This window comes from Schistocerca piceifrons, chromosome 6 (genome assembly GCF_021461385.2).
Source record: "Schistocerca piceifrons isolate TAMUIC-IGC-003096 chromosome 6, iqSchPice1.1, whole genome shotgun sequence".
NCBI classification, from domain to species: domain Eukaryota; kingdom Metazoa; phylum Arthropoda; class Insecta; order Orthoptera; family Acrididae; genus Schistocerca; species Schistocerca piceifrons.
In genome coordinates this window covers 93999789-94015434 of record NC_060143.1, presented here as the reverse complement: position 1 = coordinate 94015434, position 15646 = coordinate 93999789, and the positions used below count along the sequence as shown (strand labels likewise).

The 15646-nt window shown below is 38.8% G+C and overlaps 1 protein-coding gene across 2 annotated transcripts in view; it reads left to right on the top strand.

The window, feature by feature from the left end:
* The window catches only part of LOC124803078 (glycosylphosphatidylinositol anchor attachment 1 protein), an 86748-nt gene that overhangs the window by 9120 nt on the left and 61982 nt on the right, over positions 1-15646 (top strand). For both annotated transcript variants that reach the window (XM_047264207.1, XM_047264208.1), the window contains 3 exons: positions 4-156; positions 243-361; positions 12528-12608. In XM_047264207.1, coding sequence (XP_047120163.1) covers positions 4-156; positions 243-361; positions 12528-12608 — 353 coding nt within the window. The remainder of the gene's footprint in view (positions 1-3; positions 157-242; positions 362-12527; positions 12609-15646) is intronic.

Sequence of the window (15646 nt, the reverse complement as noted above, 5' to 3'; positions counted from 1 at the left end):
TAGGCTGCAGTCAACTTGGAATTACATGCTGAGAAGATAGGCTATGTTGATGTTAAAGTGGAAGGTCTTAATGGACAACTTCCAAATTTAGATCTTGTAAATCTTATCCATAGGATGTGTGCTAAGGAAGGTGTGAAGCATACATTCAAGAACAGGGTAACTGTTGAGGTGGCTATATGTATATACAGTCTTGTTGTGTGTTTTTACATTTCATTCACTACTAACACACATTCTTTCCATAGGAGAATAAAAAATTTGCAGATGAATTCAAAGAATGGTCATATGCCTTCAGAACTCTAATGGCTATGGTTTCAACACAGGCAACAGGTGTACCAAATGGCAATCATGGCTTGTTCTTGAGGTATCATTTTATTTCATGATTCTAATTTACTTGTTATTCTTTATATGATTTTGCTGTTTGCTGCCTCCCATTGACTGTCTATCTGGAGCTGCTTCTGAGAATTCTAATGAAGGATTTTTATATATTTAGACATGATACTACCCCTAAGAAGGTCCACTCACCTTGGAGGCTCAGGATTTTCTGCTGGGATTACCCTTGCAGCAGATAAGGTCCAGTTATCTGAGAGTGCCTGAAATTTGCACATCATGCTCTTATACTGGCTACCTGACACATATTCATTAAATAGACTGTTTAGGGATTTCATAGTGAACATTGAAGCAGTGTTTTTAAGCGAAGTTTGCAGCTACACTAGCATTGGTGACCACCACAACCAATGTATTATTTCTCTTAATATTGTGCCCAGCCATCTACCCCCTGTGTGTGTGTGTGTGTGTGTGTGTGTGTGTGTGTGTGTGTGTGTGTGTGTTTCTCCTAAAAGCTTGAAAAAATAATTCATAATGTAGAAGTAAAATCAGACATGCCCCAGAAAAATGTGCCAAGCCCCCTGAATTCATCTAATATGCCAGTGACATGGCAGATGGTATTAGAAGGAACCTCAGACTTTTAGCAGCTGATGCTGTTATCTATAATAAAGCAAATCTAAAAAAGCTACAGAAATTTTCAGTTGACACTTAATAAGATTTCAAATGGGTGAAATATTTGCAACTTGTTTTAAGTGAGCAAAAATGTAAAATTGTGCAATTCACAAAATGTAAAATTGTAATATCATAAGACTACAGTATCACTCAGCCACAACTGAAATCAGTCAACTTATACAAATACCTTAGTGTAACATATTGTGGGCGTGTGAAATGGAATGGTATGACCTTTCATAGCTATAAAAATCTGATCGTATCTGTAACACATATATAAGATGGTGGAGAATTTGGATTTGCCAACATGATCATCAATCCTTGGAATGGGAAAAGTAAACAAATTGTGCCCCATAAATGTTCAATGGGATTCATGTTAGGCGATCTGGGTCCATAATGTTCTTCAAACCAATTGTGAACAGTTGTGGCATGGTGATGTATTGCAGTGTGATCCATAAACATTCCATTGTTGTTTAGGAACACCAGGTCCATGAATGCTTGCAAATAGTCTCGAAGTACCCAAAAATAACCATTTCCTGTCAATGATCAGTTCAGTTGGGCTAGAGGACCCAGTCTACACCATGTAAACACAGCCTGTATGATTATGAAGCCACCAACTTCTTGCACAGTGCCTTGTTGACAACTTGGCTCCACAGCTCCGTGCGGTGTGTACCACACTTGAACTCTACCATCAATTCTTACCAACCGAAATTGAGACTCATCTGACAAAGCCAAGGTTTTCCAGTCTCCCAGGGTCCAACCAACATGGTCACAAGCCCAAGAGAGGCATGGCAGGCAATGTCATGCTGTTAGCAAAGGCAGTCACGTTGGTCGTCAGCTTCCATAGCCCATTAACACTAAATTTCGCCACACTGTGATAACAGATATGCTCATCGTACTTCTCACATTCATTTCTGTGATTATTTCACCTTATTTTGCCTGTCTGTTAGCATTGACAACTCTACACAACCATCATTACTCTGGGTCATAAAGTGAGGGCCATCGGAGCCTGCGTTGTCCATGGTGAGAGGTAATGCCTGAAGTTTGGTACTCTTAACACTCTCTTGACGCTGTGGATCTCAGAATATTAAACTCCCTAATGATCTCCTAAATGGAATATCGCATGAGTCTAGCTCCAACTACCATTCCGTGTTTAGAGCCTGTTGATTGCTGTCATGCAGCCATAAGATTGTTGGAAACATTTTCAAATGAATCACCTGAGTACAAATGACAGCTCTGCCAATATACTGCCCTTTTATACCTGGTGTACATGATACTGCTGCCACCAGTATGTGTGCATATCGCTATCCGATGACTTTTGTCACCTCAGTGTAGATCTACATCTACATACAAACCTGAAATCCACTGCACAGTGCATGGTGAGGATATCTTGTACCATTACTAATCCTTTCCTTTCCTGCTCCACTTGCAAATAGAGCAAGGGAAAAATTACTGTCTATATGCCTCAATTAAAACCCTAATTTCTCTTATATCTTTGTGGTCCTCACCCTAAATGTTCAGTCATGGAAAAAGGTATTCATTTACCGTTGTTCATGAAGAATAACTGAAGATGATAACTAGACATGTTATTTGATAAACTAGCAGTATGAGGTTTCTGTTATGTTGGTAATCTGGCTCCTTGGTTCTTTTTTTTGTATACGTCGAGTATGACAAGTAGACTATATTTGCTCTTTATGCTCACTCTCTTAAGTGTGCTACATGTAATGTGTTGTTATCAGGATATAAGTATTATGAACAATCTGTTACTTATCTTTTTCAGTGCCTAACCTTGCTCTGCTAACAATTTATGGAGCCAGAACGGTAAATCTGTGCAGTGAACTATGTTTGGTGTGTGGGTAGGAAGATAAATAACTGAAGAAGCGTGTTAGGAAATGTGCCCGTGTTGTGTGTGATACTTGTTTTGATTTGTGTTTTGTCAACTTCATCAACATTTTAACTCTCGTTTTTCAGAAGAAATCCGTCATGTATTCTAGTGCTTTGAATTCGAGTGTCTGAAAATGGCTTCAAATGTAAGTTTGACAAAAACCACTGCTTCAGTGGTAGACAAACTGAGAAACAAGGATGATTATAACACGTGGAAGTTTGGAATGAAACTCATTCTAATGTGCGAGAAATTATGGGATCATACCATAGGTGCAAGTACTGCTACAAATGCAAAGAAGGATATAGATGCGTGGACACTTATTCTGTTGCATGTGGATAAATCTCTGTATGCACACATCGAAAACACAACAAAAGCAAAGGAAGCTTGGGATACTTTGTAAAAACTGCTTGCTGGTAAGAATATAACCAGATGGATGAATCTCTGGGATGTTCTGCTGGATACTACATCATCCAAATGTGAAGGAAATATTCAAAATTACGCTACTCACATCTTGGATGTAGTCAACAAACTGCAGAGCATGGGCAAACCAGTTGATGTCGGGCTAATTACACTGATTATGCTTAGAGGTTTACAAAAAGTTTGTTTACCATACCAGATGGGTATAGAGTCCAGTACAACGGACAAAAATTTCACATCAGAAAATATCAAAGCAAAGTTGGTGAATGGTAGTGTAGAAGAATACTTCAAGTTGGACAAATATGGCACTGATAGTGCCTTAAGATTTACAAAGAATTATAAGAAATCACAACAGGGTTTCTCAAAAGACAAGCAAGAAAAGAAGAAAGTGAAATGTTTCAATTGCTGGAAGTATGGTCACTTCAAGTCCAAATGTCCTCAGAAGCACGTATCATCAAAGAAAGAATCAAAGGAAACAGAAAAGCACATTGTTTTGTGCACTTGGTATGTCAGATTTCAACCAGAATGAGGGGATCATTGATTACGGAGCATCGTCACACATGACATCAAGAAAGGAATGGTTTAAAGATTTTGAAACAGAAAATAGCAAACAAAAAATTGTGAAGTGTGCTGTTAATGTTGAATTAGTGAGCAAAAGGAAAGGTGATGTTATTGTCAGTTCTTCAGATATATCCTCAGTAAAGAGTGTTATTATTGTCCCTGGCTTAGCAACTAATTTGTTGTCAGTTTCTGCTTTAATCAGGAAAGGCATAAATGTTGTTTTTGACAAAGATGGATGTAAGGTGCTCAAAAGTGGTGAGATACTTTGTTCTGGATCAGAGTCAAATGGCATTTATAAACTAAAAAATGATGAACCTGTGTTGTCAGGTGAATATGCTCTCACTGTTAAAAATTTTATTAATCTGGAAGACTTATGGCATCGTAGACTTGGTCATGTAAGAGTTGACACAGGACTTAAGCTATGTTTACAGAATGGTGACATAAAGTTGGAGTGTTGTGACTCTGAAACTCTTGACAAGTACAAATCGCGTGTACTAGGTAAGATGTCGAAATTCACTTTTCCTAAGACAGGAGGGCAACTTGTATCTGAGTTGCTCGGCCTTGCACATATGGATTTATGTGGCCCCATGAAGAAAATGTCACATGGTATGGCTAAGTACATGTATGTACTAGGGGATGATTATTCCGGGAGGACATTCTGTTACTTTCTCAAGAGTAAAGAACAAACATTTGAATTTTTCTGTGAATTTAAAACTTGGGTAGAAAATGGAATTGGTGCAGAGATAAAATCAATTAGATGTGACAATGTCAGTGAATTTGTGAACTCAAATTTTGATTTATTGCTTGGAGAGAATGGAATAGAACATCAGATTAGTGTGCCCTATAGCCCAGAACAGAATGGGATTTTGGAGAGGACCAACAGATCAATTTGTGAGATGGCCTGGTGCATGCTATTTGAATCTGGTCTGCCTAAGCAGTATTGGGCAGAGGCATGCAATACAGCTGTTTACATAAAGAACCATGTTCCACACAGAGCACTTAATTGTAAAACTCTACAGGAATTATGGACTGCAAAAATATCTCGTTTGAACCGTTTAAAGGTGTTTGTTTGTCGAGCTCTTCTCCGCATACAAGATCAAAACAGACGAAAGTGGGATGCTATAGCTAAAGAACCTGTTTTTGTAGGTTATGATGAAATAAGCAAAGGTTACAGACTAATTGATCCACAGAACCCCAAGAAAATAGTGAAAGGTAGGAGTTGTTTTTCTGGAGAATGAGTGCATGACTGACAATACCAGGACACCAGCTGTTAATAATGAAGATTACTGTGTGTTCTGGTCAGATAAACAGTATACTGAATGGGGAGAGGCAGAGGAAGAATAAGACCTCAGCTGTGCTGGAAGTGACAGAGATCAAGACCCACACTACATCCCAGATACTCAGTCGGTGGCAGACGCAGAAGAGACTGAGGTGCAGCCGAAGGACCCTGATGCTTTAGAAGAGGACCAACCAGTCAGAAGACAGCCCATGTACCCAAACCCAAGGAGTACCTGGATTATGTCACCTATTTGGTAAGTGATTTTTCTAGTTTGGGAGAAGATTCTGTGAACTTGGAGGATGCCATGTCGAGGAGTGACAAAGAAGACTGGATAAAGGCCATGAAAGAGGAAATTAAGTGTTTCCAGAACAGTACTGTTTGGGAATTTGTGGACCCACCAAAGAGTAATAAAAGTATTGTAGGTAACAAGTGGGTATTTAAGCTGAAAAGGAATGTGAATGGTACAGCACTCCACCGTGCTAGACTTGTTGCTAAAGGGTTTACACAAAAATTTGGTATTGATTATTGAGACTTTTTCACCTGTTGTGAGACATAGTACTCTTAGAGCTCTCATTAGTTTAGCTGTAAATCTTGATCTTAAGATCTATCATTTTTATATTAAGACTGCTTTTCTGTATGGGGACTTGGAGGAAACTATTCTCATGAAGCAACCAGATGGTTTTGTTTTAAATGGGAGTGTAGGTAAAGTGTATAAACTAACTAAGGCCATTTATGGTTTGAAACAATTGGCCAGACAGTGGAATGAAAAGGCAAAATGTACGCTTTTAGACCTAGGTTATATTGCAAATACCAATGAAGATTGTGTGTTCATCAAATAGTCAGGTAAAATGTTGCAATTATTGCTTTGTTTATAGATGATTTTTATGTCTTGTGTAATAACAGTGTGATGAAAGACAAGTTGTATCAGGGATTGTCTGAGAATTTTGAAGTTAAATATGTAGGAGAAGCAAAGTCGTGTCTCGGTATGTGTATAAACAGACACTGGGAGGAAGGTAGTTTAAAACTTGACCAGAAGGGTTATATTGAAGATGTGCTGAAATGCTTTGATATGGTCGATTGTGCTCCTGTTAGAACACCAATGGAAGCTGGATTAAAGCTTTGGGATATGCAGGGTGATAAAGTTCAAGTGCCATATCAATAACTTATAGGTTGTTTGCTATATATCAGCACTAATACAAGACCTGACACATCTTATGCAGCAATTGTTTTAAGCAGTATAATTGTAAGTTTACTAGTGTTCACTGGAAGGCAGCAAAAAGGGTGCTTCATTATCTCAAGGATACTATAGATTATGGCATTGTGTTTGACAAAGGAGATTTCAAGTATCTGAATATAACTGGTTTTGTTGATTTGAATTTTCTAGATTATTTAACTACAGGGTTGTCACAATATGGAAGTGTTTTTCTTCTGGGGAAAAACATAATTTCATGGGAGAGCAAGAAACTGAAGGATGTAGCAACCTCAACTACTGAAGCTGAATATGCAGCTGTGAATTCTGCAGCCAAAGAGGAACTTTATTTGAGACAGCTAAAAAGTGAATTGTTTAATAAGCACCAAAATCCTGTAATCGTTTTACATGACAACCAGAGTTCCATCAGACAGTCACAAAATCCTGTGTTGCATTCTAGATTAAAACATGTTTGTGCTGAAGGACATTTTATTGGACAATGTGTTAAAAGAAATGAGATTGATGTTAAGTATTTGCAGTCAAAGGAAATGCCTGCTGATGTATTAACTAAACCACTTGCAAGAGAGCAGCACATCTATCTTGTTCATAAATTGAAATTGTCACCAGATTAAGTGGTAGTGTTATGTTGGTAATCTGGCTCCTTGGTTCTTTTGTTTGTATATGTTGAGTATGGCGAGTAGACTGTCTTTGCTCTTGATGTTCTCTCTCTTAAGCGTGCTACATTTAATGTGTTGTTATCAGAATATAAATATAATGAACAATCTATTACTTATCTTTTTCAATGCCTAACCTTGCTCTGCTAACAGTTTCCTTCCTAAGCTGTAGCCTTCTGCATTAACCAAATAAAAATTTTGTACCAGCTGGCATCGCGCAATGAGGATAAAAGTATTCATACATTCAAAGGAAGTTACGAAGTACATAAATATAATGACAATGTTAATGCTTTGTGGACATTCATCTTTTATGTATCTCTTCTGTTAACCTCTTTGACACAGCTTAAACAAATTTTTTGGCAGTCTCTAAGGTAATATTTTCCCATTCTTGTTGTAGACATTGTTTCAGAGCAGTTGTAATTTGTATTTCATGTGTCCTGACCATTCTTTCAAGCATAATCCAAAGATGTTTAATTGAGTTAAGATCTGCGCTCTGTACTGGAAACGTAAGAATATGGGGAGTCTGGTATGACAACCACAGATGAACGATTTCTGCTGTATGCTTAGGGTCATTAACTTATTGAAAGTAGTAATTTGTCCCTAAACCCAAGCTATTAGCACTTGTTTGCAGAGTTTCCTTTAGGATATTTAAAGACCGAAATCTGTTAAAACGGTCACCCAAGACGAGCCATACACCCCCATACCATAATTCTTTCAGCACCTTGCTTTACTGGGGTTGAATGTGTTTGGGATACAGCTCAGTATTTGATCATCTCCACAACAAATTCTGCCATCATTTACAAATATGTTAATTTTACTTTCATCTGTGAATAGTGCCTTGTCCCAAAAACTTGTGATTTTGCTTATATGCACTTGAGAGAAATCAGGTCTTAGTCTCTTGTCCTTCTTGCTGATGGGTGATTTTCTTCTATATACTCTAGCTCCATAACGTGAACTACTTAAACTGATCATTAATATGCACAGGAACTAAAGAAGCTGTTGATTTATGATGTGTTTTGACCCTCCCTTATGAACATATTTTGTTCTCTTTGTGTTAGCTCCTGTGCTCAACCCCTTCTTTCGCTATTAATTAGAGCATTTCTTTCTCTAAATTTCGATATTATGGACTGCACAATAACCCAGTTTCTACAAGTAATATGAACTATTTCTGAAAATTACTTTCCCTTTACATATTGAGAGATAACTATTGCCTTTTCTGTACAGTTGTTTCTTTCCCTGCATGCCCATTTTGCTGTTGCATGCATTCACCACATATCAGAACCAATATGCACAAGGTGCAGATTTCCACTGAAGGTGTTCTTTGCTGCAAGCAGTTCATTAGTTGTTTCTATATTTATATTTCCAATAATGTATGAACATTTTTTTCTCAATATGTGAAGTCAGCTAGTACAGAATTTTTATTTACTTTTTGCAGAAGGCTAATTTAGCTAACCGTTTTATGTATACAGTTTAGGAAGGAAACCCCTTACTGTAGTTTATCAAGTAACATGTCTGGTTGTGGTCTTTAGTGCTAATACAGTAAATAAAGTTATTGTAGGTAAGCATTGGTATGAATACTTTTTACATGACCGTATGTTGATGACAGTAGAACCATTCTTCATTGAGCTTCAAATGCCAGTTCTGTAAGTTTTCTTAATAGTATTCCATGAAAAGAATGTTTTCTTCTCTCCACTGATTTCCACTTGAGTTCAGAAATCATCTCTATAATAATCACATGTGGATCGAATCTGCCAGTAATAAATCTGCATTGCACCTGCTTCTAGCAAATCTGAAAATTTTTTCTCTACTACAGACTGCAACTGATATGGTAAGTGAAATGGTTTCTGGGCTATAGGCCTGTAGGGATCTCATAGTACATTAAGGAGATTGCCAAAGTTGTTTATTTTCTTCAAACAAACTCAGCAGTCCTGATCTGCCTTACACAGGCGTTCAAATTGCATAACAATTTCTGATTTTATAGGTGACATAACTGAGGTGGAATTTATGTAAACTGTTCATTCAGGCTGCTTGTTTTCATGGTTTGCTCTTATCTCATCAGTACTTTGTGCATTTTTGTGTGTAAACTACCTTGAGGAATTTTAATGTCTCTGCTTCCACTGCTCACTGGCTAAAATGTTCCCTCGTCTGTCGTACTCATAAGAGCTAAACTGTCCTTTCCATGCGTTGTTTACTGTCTAAAACACTCTTTCTTGGTAATGGATCCACTAACAAAATACCTCCTCTACCTTCAACACTATGATATGCGGTTTACTGAGTTGTCAGAATGTAGCCAATCATTCTGTACTCCCTCGTGTCCTTATAGTGCAAACACAGCTGAAGTGGTATGTATTTCCCCCTATTTGGACTGCTTGTCTTTAGAAGCTAACTGTACTTTCAAAGTATTGCAGAAAATAGGTGTCAACTATTCCACAGAAGCCCACTTACAAAGTTTCAAGAGCCAGTGTTAAACTAGGAACCTCAAAATATATTGGAGCCCCTGCATATCACTCTCAGGGGGACCAGCAGAGATGAGATTAAACTAATTATGGCACACACAAAGGAATTCAAGCAGTCATTCTTTTACAATCTGTGGTGTGAGAGGAACTGTGATATGCAGGACAATGGGAAGTACTCTTAACTACATATTGTGTAGTAGTTAGCAGAGTATAGATGTAGATGTGGATTGTGTAAAGGTAAACTAATGTATCACAAGCCCTGTAATGTTACTCATTTAGTTCTTGTACACAGGCTTTGTACTTACTCCTTTTTGCAGATTTTGTATGATAGTGTTGACCACTAATTCTACATGTTGTATAGTTAATATAATTTAGTTTTGATGATGGGTTTGACTTTAATTTTTTTAATGATTACGTGTATGTTAAGGAAGATAACGATATAATCTTCCAGCGATGCTAACTGAAATTCATATGTGTGAAATGGCATTTTAAGCAGGGCATTACTTCCATTTTTTGAAAGACCTAATTTTTTGCTGTGAAGGTAATTAAGCTACTTTGACAGTTACATGAAGAAATAAGATAACTCTGCTGCAGTTCTGTTTTTATAGGCAAACATGTTTTTTATGCTCTTGTAATTGATCTTGGAAGAATATGCTTACAAAACACCTGAGTTGGATTGTTAGCAGAAAGACAAGAATATCACACAGTACTAGACATAATATGCAGTATTCAGTTAACAATATGTGTGGACCAGTCACTTTTCTGCATCTGCACAGGCTGTGCGTGAGTGCGTGCATAGTCCCCCCTCCCCGTCCCTCATCCTGCTGCTGAATGATGTACTCTTATTTTTTTCGAGATATCTTGTGGAAAGTAAGAACACTGAGCAGAAAGACTGAGATGGAGATGATATGAGGTTCCCCCCCCCCCTCCATATTTTAAGATTTGAAGGGTTCTAGAGATTAAATATGCTGCTGTGACATTTTTAATTTTTTGCATTTCCCAGGATAATATTAGTTTGAATAATAATGTAATATGTTCCATGTAGGGAAACAGAAGAAGAATTGTGAGGCCTGAGTTTCTCATGGCATATACAGTGCTCAAATAACTTCTGGAATGCAACTGAGTGGCGTCGTTGACAACTGCTGATATTTTGGCACGTGCACGCCCTATTGAAATATCGGCAGTTGTCGATGACATTGCTTGGCTACATTCCCATAAATTATTTGAACAAAAGAAGAATTTTGTGGTTATGCTTTCCAATACACTGTAGTAATAAAAATGTCACTGGGAAAAAAGATGTATGTAGAGGAAATGGAAGGAAGGAAGAACAATACGAGTTTTACGTCCCATCGACAATGAGGTCGTTATGAGATGGTAGAGGAAACAAGACCAGAACAATAATTGAGGTGCTGTCTGACTCCAGTAGTGTCCATTAGGCTACCACTTCAGTAGATGTAACATTCTGGGAAGAGGGAATTGGGTCATGTTACATTTAGGGAAATATTTATACAAGGTCTTCTCAGAACTCTCCAGAATGTTGCCCTCAAAATTTTTCTATGCTTACCTTTAAGTTATTGTGGTTGGTCTCCTTTGAAATATTCTCCTCCACAATTGACCTATCACTCCCAACACTGTTTCCACTTTCAGAAGCAGTGTTCGTGTGCCTCTTGCTGGATTGCATGAAGCAGTGTGTGTGAATTTTCTTTTTTTCGTCTGTCGTTGCAAACCTTTGTCCTTTCAATGGTGTTTTCAACTTTGGAAATAAAAAAAAAGTTTACAGGGTCAGGTCTGAAGAGTACAGAGGATGAGTCATGGTGCAAGTGCCATTAATTGCCCCGCCACATTTCAGGCCAATTTCTCACAGGTGTTGCAACACGTCCTGTTAGTACCATTGATTAACAGTTTGCCCATGTGGCAGGGATTCATGATGAACTAATCCTTCATTTGTTAGCATGGCTTTGACAGTTGACCTGACCTAATGAGCCTTTTTTGGTCATGGAGAACCGTTGTGAAGATTGCACCTTAGTCTCAACATCATAGCCATAGACCCATGTCTCATCACCAGTTATGATTCTCTTAAGGTACATCTCATTCTCATTTGCATGATCCTAAAGCTCTTCATACATTACAAGGCAATGGTCTTTCTGGTCTCGACTCATGAGCTGTGGGTTGAAGTTGGCAGCAACATGATCCATTCCAAGATGCTGTGTCAGGTTTTCATGATGTGATCCAACTGAAATGTTAAATTCTTTTGCAATCTCTTGGACAGTCAGTCTTCGATTGGCACTCCCAATTTCACGATGTTCCTCACATGAGCATCATTGGTAAACTTCAAAGGCCATCCTGAACGAGGGTCATCTTTAACTTCCATCTAGCCATTTTTAAACCATGTGAACCACTCGTAACAACCGAGCGAGGTGGTGCAGTGGCTAGCACACTGGACTCGCATTTAGAAGGACAACGGTTCAATCCCGCATCTGGCCATCCTGATTTAGGTTTTCCGTGATTTCCCTAAATTGCTCCAAGCAAATGCCGGGATGGTTCCTTTGAAAGGGCACGGGCGATTTCCTTCCCCTTCCTTCCCTAATCTGATGAGACCGATGACCTCGCTGTCTGGTCTCCTCCCCGAAACAACCCAACCACTCGTAACACCGAGTACAGCTTAAGCATTCATCACTGTTGGCTTCCTGCAACATTTGGTGTCTCTCTGTAAAGGTTTTCTTGAGTTTCAAGCAAAATTTAATGCAGACAACATTGCTCCTCCGACTCTGTCATCTCGAAATTCACAAACTGTGTGACAACATTTTACTCAGTACAGCAATGACCAACAACTAACAGAAATAGAACAATTAAACTTTCAGCAGTAACTCATTAAACGCAGGCTTTGTAAGGATGTCAACTGCATTTTGCTCCAACACACCATTGGTGCAAAATTTACGAATGTTCCGGAATTTTTTGAACAGGCCTTGTACTAGAATGGAAGCAGTGTTTACCGAACAAAATACCCAGAGAAAAGTGAAATATGGAATATTAAATCTGTATTGTTTCCTGACATTCTGTTTTTATGCTTTAGGTTTGGCATTGATGCTGTGACCATTGAAGGATTTCCAAAGACTGATAAAGGGAGTTCATCAGATTTCTACCAGATGGGAAGGTTGGTAAATACATATTATTATGTTCCAGTTAAGAAATGTTAGTCATCATAGAAAATGTTATTTGTCAATTCTGCATTTTATTCGAAGTTTTTTTGTACAAATTAACTTATTTTTCTACTTTTTTATATTTCTCCTAATTTACATGCTCTTTCTTACATGCTCTTTCTTTTGACTGTTGTTGTATTCTATGAGAGGGATCTGAAAAGCTAAAAAATATGCCTCCCTACAGGACATTAACTGTCTTCTAATTTTTTTTGGAAAAGGGACTGTGCTTAGGGATGGTTGAGCATATCTGCAAGTAGGAGATACCAATTTGGTCAACATTTGAATTCCAGAAGGGTTTCTCCAATGACCATGACATTAGCATTTCACCATGTGTGCTTTAAAATACTGAAGAACAAAATTTGACCTACCAGACTTTTTGTAAGCTGTTTAACACATTCTACAGTGCAAATTAAAAGTTTCTACAGTGTTGCACAATTCATCACGTTTGTTTAGGTATTGCAACTGTGTCACAGAAATTAACTGCAGTTAGAGATATAATAAGAGTGAGATTTGTCATCACAGAGAGCTTTACTTATGAATATGAAGAGCCCACATTCACAAATGAGTCAAGAAACATATTGCTTCATGTAACAAGCATCTTGAATCAGTATGACGAAACTAAAATTAGAGAAATTTGTACTCACACAGAAGAATATGGAAGCTGCCATTACCCTTGGATACCATCTGTGAATGGCATAAGGAGGGGAGAAAATTATACACGTACATTGCACTGACGAGCCAAAACATTGTGACCAACTGGTTGAAAGCATGTTGGTCCATCTTTGGAATGTAATACACTAGTGAACTGTTGAAGAATGACTGCGTGGACGACAGAATTATGACTTTGCTGTTTAGTCTCCTAACCTCCCTGCCAACCATCTATGTGTTATGGACTCATTAAGTCTTGGGTAGGTTTGTGGAGGTATGTGACAGCAAATATATATGCAGAGGTCACGCAATTGCCATAAATTACGGGCCAGAGGTTTGAGGGCACTGAACTGCTGTTTGGTAAGGTGACAGTTGTGTTCCGTAGGGTTCAGATCAGGTGATTTTGGTGACTGGGACTCCAGCATGCATTCACTACTGTTGTCCTCAAACCAGCATAGCATGATTCTGGCATTGCGACAGATAGTTACCCTGCTGAAAGATTCCATTGAGCTCAAAGACATGCACATGGTCCACAATAATGCTCACAGAGTCCACAGCTTTCATGGTGCCTTTGATTACTACTGCAAGTTCCATGGAAGCTCAGCTGAATGTCACCCATAGCATAATATGGTCCTCACCGATTTGCATCTGTGGCATGTTGCAGGTTTTGAGCAGTCGCTCGCCTAGATGACAGCAAATCCGGACTTGATTAGAGACCTAGTGAAACGTTAAAGACAATTCATCCGACCAGGCCATAAGTTTCCATTGCTCCACAGTCCAGTCTCAGCCCACGACAATTGTAATTGATGACATCATTGAGCAAACGTGGAAATGTGTAATGGTTATTTGCTGCAGAGACCCATGCTCGACAGCGTGTGCGGAACGGTGAGCTCTGAATGCAGAATTGTACTCTGTTGTCAGAGTTGTAACAGATCACTGCTTGTCTTATTTTAAAGAGTTAAAGAGTGGGCAAGCCTCTGGCCAACATGTTTTGCGTCAAGGCACAGACGCTCGACACCTCGCAGCGTACCCATGGTTTTGCTGTCCATCAGAAACTTTCCACAGATGCTCATGACAGCAGCACTCGAAAACCCAACCAGTTCCACCGTTTCTGAGATTCTTGTCCCAGGTGCCAGGACATATCAGTGTACCCTTTGTCAAAGTCACTTATGTCAGTGAATTTCCCCATTTGTGGCCCATATTGTTGCTAAAATGATTCCCCATTAATCTTTGGTGTGCTTACATACTTTCCATGCCAAATGCATACAGGCAGCATTAAATCTCACATTCATAATGGTTTGGCTTATCATTGTATGTACGCTATGCAACACAATGTACAGCGGTTTGCAGAGTACAGATTTAGACATTGATTCTCTTAGAGATACTTAAATTGTGCAGTTTTTCAGGATACAGTGATTATGTAATTCACTTCATATCCCATGAAATTATCGTAATGAGTCTTCTTCAAAGTGAGGACAGATTATTATCAATGTTAAACAAGATTTAATATGTGAACCAGTCCTTTTCTTGTCATATGTAGATGACTTTCCATTTTGAAGAAGATGGTGCTAAGTCTGATGTTGCAAGCATCATATGCGGGCCCAGCAGGTATGATACTGCAGAAGGAAACGAGATGAAATATTCAGACATACTGTTGATTAGTTATTGTTTCAGTGGGTAACTTTCACAATACGTAGGGTATTTGACTGTTTCCTGGAAATTGTCTTAAATTATAAAATATATCATTTTATGCTCCTAATAAATTTCAGTATTCTTGTATAAAAACGGAAATGAAATTCAAATAATTTGAAAGCCCACTAAAGTGCTCCATTCAGTCATGTGATACCTGTGATGTCAGCACAACAAAATGACCATCACAAAATCAGCTTTCGGACAACAAGGCCTTTCTCAAAAAAAGACAAAACACACACGCGCGCGCACACACGTACGACCACAGTCTCTGGCAGATGAAGCCAGCATACGAGCGGCAGCACATGATGGGAGAGGCAACCGAGTGGGGTTGAGGAGGAGGCTGGAGCAGGGAGGGGGAGGGATAGCAGGGTAGGGGTTGGGGATGGTGAAGTGTTGCTAGTGAGAGCATGCAGGGATGAGGTGGAGAGAGTCTGGGGCAGCTAAGTGCAGTCAGAAGGTTAGATGGACGGTGAAGAAGAGGTAGCGGAAAAGTAGAGAAGTAAAAATACTGTGTGCGTTGGTGGAATAGAGGGCTGTGTAGTGCTGGAATGGGAACATGGAAGGGGCTAGATGGCTGAGGACAATGACCAATGAAGGTTGAGGCCAGAAGGGGTAGGGAATGTAGAATATATTGCAGGGAGAGTTCCCACCT